The sequence below is a fragment of the Haliotis asinina genome, chromosome 10 (genome assembly GCF_037392515.1).
Source record: "Haliotis asinina isolate JCU_RB_2024 chromosome 10, JCU_Hal_asi_v2, whole genome shotgun sequence".
Lineage (NCBI taxonomy): Eukaryota > Metazoa > Mollusca > Gastropoda > Lepetellida > Haliotidae > Haliotis > Haliotis asinina.
Genome location: NC_090289.1, coordinates 16,603,052 through 16,609,444, shown reverse-complemented (window position 1 = coordinate 16,609,444; position 6,393 = coordinate 16,603,052). Strand labels below are relative to the sequence as shown.

General features: G+C 36.8%; 1 protein-coding gene across 1 annotated transcript in view; it reads right to left on the bottom strand.

The window, feature by feature from the left end:
• Positions 1 to 1,098: 1,098 nt before the first annotated feature.
• Positions 1,099 to 6,393, bottom strand: part of LOC137298904 (tyrosine-protein phosphatase non-receptor type 23-like) — a 47,267-nt gene continuing 41,972 nt past the window's right edge. The window contains exons 23-26 of the mRNA XM_067831270.1: positions 6,237 to 6,289; positions 5,673 to 5,777; positions 5,054 to 5,253; positions 1,099 to 4,006 (exon numbers count right to left, since the gene is read on the bottom strand). Coding sequence (XP_067687371.1) covers positions 3,363 to 4,006; positions 5,054 to 5,253; positions 5,673 to 5,777; positions 6,237 to 6,289 — 1,002 coding nt within the window. The 3' untranslated portion in view covers positions 1,099 to 3,362. The remainder of the gene's footprint in view (positions 4,007 to 5,053; positions 5,254 to 5,672; positions 5,778 to 6,236; positions 6,290 to 6,393) is intronic.

Genomic DNA, 6,393 nt, shown 5'->3' with positions numbered 1-6,393 from the left:
TTTTATTCTAGAGCAGGATGTTTCCATACAGGTTTTTGTATTGTTTGTATTGAACTTGTATCAAAAGGTCATGTTCTAGAATTAAAGAAGTTGTCATCCATATATACTTGTTCTATCTAGACAGAAATGGATTTATGTCCCGAGATTTCATTATTAAACAGTTTAGAATATATTGCTCAGACCTCAGTATGGGTATACACCAAACCATTTAGTACAATAATACCCAAGTTTGTGTGTATACCAAATACATTTTGTATGAATACACTGAAGTTTGTATCTTCATGTAACACATCTGCATACATATAACAAAGTGTTTGTGCACAACAAACCCTTGTGCATGAACTGACTCAAGCTTGTCAGGATTGTCCATCTGTGTCCATTATGTATGCTGGATGCGCATGTTCGCACCATAAATACTTAAATGACTTTACTAAAGCTTATGCCCTCATCAGTAACAATATTACTCAAGCTTGGGCACCCATTAATGATATTAATAAATCCCTCTTACCTATGTGAGATATTAAACAAGAAGTGTAACTGCCTGAAACATCCATATTGACACTTATACTAAAAGTCCCACAACACACTGACTTAACATATAAATAATTAATCAAATAAAAACTTTTTGTATGTGTACAAATAACACCGATCATGCACACTTGGATTTGATTAATCTAATGCTTATTAGGAGCTGTTCTGATCTGTGAAAAGTTTATAATTATTTTTTTCTCTGTTCCATAACCATACTAATTCTTATAACAAAATGCCATGGGAAGTTTTACCATTCATAATTTAATTTTGATATCCATAAATTTAAATCTAGTGAGCATTGACCTAACTTTGTCCAACAATATCAGAATATACAATATACAACACAGTTTTTGTGTGATATTTCTCAATAACAAAATGCTTTATATTGGGTATGATCACCTGAGTACATTATGCAATAACCATATGCTGTCATGAGTTCACTGTCATTATTTAGTAGAATGCAGAGGTCAATACAATTAAACTCCAGAATCGGAACATGTTAAACTTGAAATTCAGTTTTTTGTCATATAATCTAAGAGAGTAAATATGTTATTTCATACTTTCATATTTTTCAAATTTGATGATTTAGTTGATACAAACTGTTTGGTGAACAATTCCATTTGACAATGAACTTTATTAACCCACACGTTGCTATCTGACCAATGTCCATGTTACTGTGCTATCTGACCAACGTCCACCATAGTCTGCTATCTGACCAAATTCCACCATAGTCTGCTTTCTGACCAACGTCCACCATAGTGTGCTTTCTGACCAAAGTCCACCATAGTGTGCTATCTGACCAAAGTCCACCATAGTGTACTATCTGACCAATGTACACCTCAGTGAGTACACTAGTTGGCCTATTTAACCCTCATATCAAATTATCAGATAACATTAATGATTAACTACAATACAAGGCAAAAACATTTTCTCTTAAGACTGTTTGTCATTAAATACTGTAGCATAATTAAGCTTTTTTAAGTAATTGGCCCTGAAAATGTTTACCTACTACAAACTCCAAATAAAATACCATGTTCTCACAGATGTGTAAAAATGAATAACACTTTGGTGATTTCAGAAACATGTAAAGCACTTCAGAAATAAAAAAAAGCTACATACCAAAGCCAGATAACTGAGCATCTACTACCCATTTCTTAAGTGTCTTAATAACACCACAAACATTATACTTATCAATAACATGATATAGGTATTCAATCAATAATACAGATATTATCATATCGTTAACAGTTTTAACTATAACTTACCTGAATACTCCACTACACTGGGGCCGCAGTAACATAACTGGGTAGCAGTAAAGCTATTTCTTATTATTCCTGTATGCCAGGCAAAAGGTATCAATCATGCAAAACAGAGGGCATATGACTCCTTGTACATTAAAAGCATAAGTCTGTATCATGATGTGACATGTTTAAGTTTAAGTCAATAATTCTACAACACTCCCTAAGTAATAATATCCTATTGTCACAACAGGAAGCCGACACTGAAACAACACAAACATTTTTCACAAACAGTATCAAACATGCAGATGCAATTCTAAGACTGATTGTTCATATGACACTGTCAGTATCAGTATAAGAAACACACTCTCCTAGTCTGTTACTTTGACACAAGTAAGAAGATTGAACACCATTGTTTCCCCCCATAAGTCTGTCACAATAACCTCTCTTAAAAAAGCCCACTGACTAGTATCAACATTACATATTCTGAAAGACAGAGAATAAAATATATGTCCTTCAAAGACTCTGATACATCAGCTGTAATAAGTCTTGCCACAACCAGTATATATATAGAATTTGCTTTCTTATATAACAGAATAAATATTGACTATGTTTAATGCACTTCAGAGGTCTGACAACAGACAGTTTTGGAGTAAATACTTTTCGGATTATACATGAACATAATCAACTTTTAATGTTTTATCTAAATTGGAAAACCAAAGTTTACATAAAGAAATCTGTAGCCAGGTTTATCAGAGTTAATAGAGTATTTCCATTGTATATTTCCTCTTTGTTGTAGCAGTGCTTAATAAATAATCATTCAAGGTCACTCATATCTGCCAACTGCTCATAACATTTCATGACATGTTACATAATTCTACCCAAGAAAAGATGCATTATCCAGTGGATTACACCTGTGTTCTTTTGTGATAAAATCCCTAGGACCACCATGGTTTCTTTTCGGAAGCAATACCACTATCTCCTCATCTCTTACTAGAAGTATTTCTGGTATCCCCAGCTGTGGTATTGCTGGAATATTGCTAAAAGCTGCATAAAACCATCATCACTCACTAACAAAACTCTACAGAGAATGTTTCTTGCTCATGAGAATAATTTTACTGCATGGCTAGTTTTACAGCTGCATGAGTCGAAAACAAACAAATGGGTCCATGTTAAATTTCAAACTGAAATGGAGATCTAGAACTCTGAGAAAAGCAGACTCTCAAACAAAAAAGCCATATTGGTCAGCACCAGTAGACTATGTACTGGTTTCCTTGCACCTTTTGACAAATTTGTTTCTGAAGGCAGGAATAGCAGTGTCAATATATCATCCTTAGATGGATGACACATCTCAATCACACACTGAAAAACAGCCATAAATGTAAATCTCATGAAATGTTGCCATGACTACAGGTTAGACATTTAGTGGATCCTGGTGTGCTTGCAGGGCTTTGAGACTATATCTTAATCTAAGGAACAATTTTTACATTGAATAGGACTAGTTAACGTTCATCCTTAATTAGTAACCATATCACGTTACATTCATCACAATGTGAAGGTCACACAAAAACTTCTGGAAGTCAAGAACACTAATTATTTTTCTTTCCCAATTGACCACAAGGGGTCCAGTGAACTCAATGGATCATCAGGCCTGTTCAAATTATCCTTTATTCCTGCTGGTTTTCCAGCAAAGCTTGCCTTTGTTATTTTCTTCTTCTCTGGTGTTGCAGTTCCAAGAGTGAATGTATTAGGGTTCTGTAAATCTACAAGGGAATTTGGAACGGGTTTTCCTTCAGCCTTATGCTGAGGGGAGCCCTTCAAAGATGATGCACTAACAGAGCTTCCACTCTTGATGGATGTATTGGAACCTGACCTGCTTCGTACCTGCGGACTGCCACTACCGCTCGAAATATCTGTCTGTACATTGCTCTGACCAGAAACACCCACAACATTTTCACTTCTCGATGGCTGCTGGATTAAGTCTGGCAAACATCCAATGGAGTTGTCTTCCCTTGGGATATTAGTTTCATGAATTGTCTGCGCTGGTTGTATGTCGCCATTTGAGGAAGCAGCATGCATATCACTGCTGTGTTTTTCACCAAGTTTTCCAACATTTTTCTTGATAATTTCAAGATTGACAGATCCCAGAACTATATCATCTTTGTCTGGATGGTAGACATGGGAATCTGTCGACTTCTTCCGACCACGAAAGTGTGGAGCTTTTACTAAAATATCCCCTGAAAAACAAAAATGTCCTTATCAACACCACATATCTATCACATGACTTTGAACTGGCAATAAGAACTACTAAACTGTAATAAAATCAAATATTAAATTCCTGACTAGTCAAGACGCAATTCTAATCAATAGAAGCTGTGTTTCAGATTGATTTCATTACTCATTCAAGGATTAACCAATCATTCCAGTTACTGCTCAGGTATCAGGAAAATAGTATTAGAGATCAAGTGAGTGAGTGCGTTCTGGTTACATCACACTTAGCAATATTCTTGCGATATGGTGGTGGTCTGTAAATAATCAAATCTGACCAGACCATCCAGTGATCAACAGCATGAGTATCAATCTACATAACTGGAATGTGATGACATGTCAACCAAATCAGTGACCTCTAAACCTGATCCTGTCAGTTGCCTATTATGAAAGCATGGGTTGACGTAGACCAAGTCTAGACCAGATCTCCAAGGGTTTAACTATATGACAGTAAGCTGTATGTAATTATATGAGCCTGGTACAAACAGTAGCAAGCAATGACCATCACTGTTGGAGTATGAGAATAGCCAGTGTACAAAATTACCTAACCTGACCATCCCAAAGATATTGTTGCCTGTTACAGCAAGCACAGACTTCCATGCAATAATTTGACATGGAATACTGGGAGACCAATTCTGACTCAGTATCTCTCAGAAAACCATTTCAATCCCAGAATCCCATAGGGATCAAATTCTATCCCGGAATCCCGAAAGCGACCACTTCCAACTCAAAATCACAGAAGGAACCACTGTTATACAGGAATATAAACAGTACACCAAATCTGTCACAGAATCACATGATATAATATACACTCAAGTCTCGTTAACTGGCCTCCGTTTATCCAACAATCAGCTTTATCAACTTTTGTTGGTAACAAATTGAATAAATGTTATTCAGTCTCAGTTATTTACTCCACATCCTCTTTAATCCAGCTGTTCACTGTGCAATGGCAATGTCGGATTAACGGGACTTGACTGTAAGTTGTTTGAGCAGTGAAGGGCAACATTTGAACTTACTCTTTCTGAGAAATTCCTCTGCAAAGAAGAGAATGCTGTCATAGGCAAACTTGACCTGCTCCTTGTTCTGTATCACATTCTTACGCTTCTGCAACAGTCGACTGGCCATTACCAAAACGTCAGGCAAACTGTTGCCATGGAGAATTTCCTGCATGCCAGTGTATATGAGGAGGAAGGCACCGCTCCGACCAATGCCGTTACTGAACAGAAAACAACAACACACATGAAATGACTCCAAACTACTGGCAAGGTTCACTATGTTTGAACAGATTCTTCCATGGACTATAAAACATGTGTTGGCAAATATGTAAGTTGTAACATACACAGAAGTGAAGGACCGGTAACCAGCAGCAAGTTCATACAATCTCTGTTAAATGAAAGAATGAAATATGGCGGTATCCATATATCCCAAGATCCATGTTATGGGATGGAAGAGTGTAATACATTTAGTCTGTCTGAAAAGTAGTACTGTGATTATTCCTAGACGTATTTTTCTTTCGTGGGATTTAGCTGGGCAAAAATTTAAACTGGGAAGTCAGTCTTGCCTATGAACTATTATATTATTGAAATGCTCAGTTACATACACCATCACTTCAAAAGTGTTCCGAGTTCAGCTTACCCACAATGCACCATGACAGGTTTCATTAAGCTCCGTTGTTGTCTGTAGAAACTGTGCACTTCTTCGATGAACTTGACGATGTGTGAGACATCTTCTGGAAATCCACTGTAACATAGGCAGGGATGAAGTAATGTCTGTCATGAGTGTGGAAATAGTCACATGTTATGAAGTCTGTGGAAACAGTCACTGTGTTGTGAAGTATGTGGAAATAGTGACAGTTGTGAAGTCAGCAGAAACGGTCACTATGTTGTGAAGTATGTGGAAATGGTCACTGTGTTGTAACGTATGTGGTAATAGTGACAGTTGTGAAGTCAGCAAAAATGGTCGCTGTGTTGTGAAGTTTGTGGAAATGGTCACTCTATTGTTAAGTCAGCAGAAATGGTCACTGTGTTGTGAAGTATGTGGAAATAGTGATTGTCTTCAGCCTACCCTTAAATCTAAAATATCAATGAAAATGTCTGCCCATGAATCAACTTAACTTAAAGTCCATTTAGTATGTCCTAATGATCTGTAGTGCAGTTCTTCATAACCCCACCCCATCTACTACTGCCTTGGGCTACTCACCTGACAGGCCAGTTCTTGTACTGGAGATGTACCACAGTGCGCCCTTGTTTAGTCTGTGGAGGAACAGCATGTCAGATGGGATGTAAAGTACATACACACATCAACATCAATATGTACAGAAGCAAACACTACAATCACATTGTTATAGTAACCATAC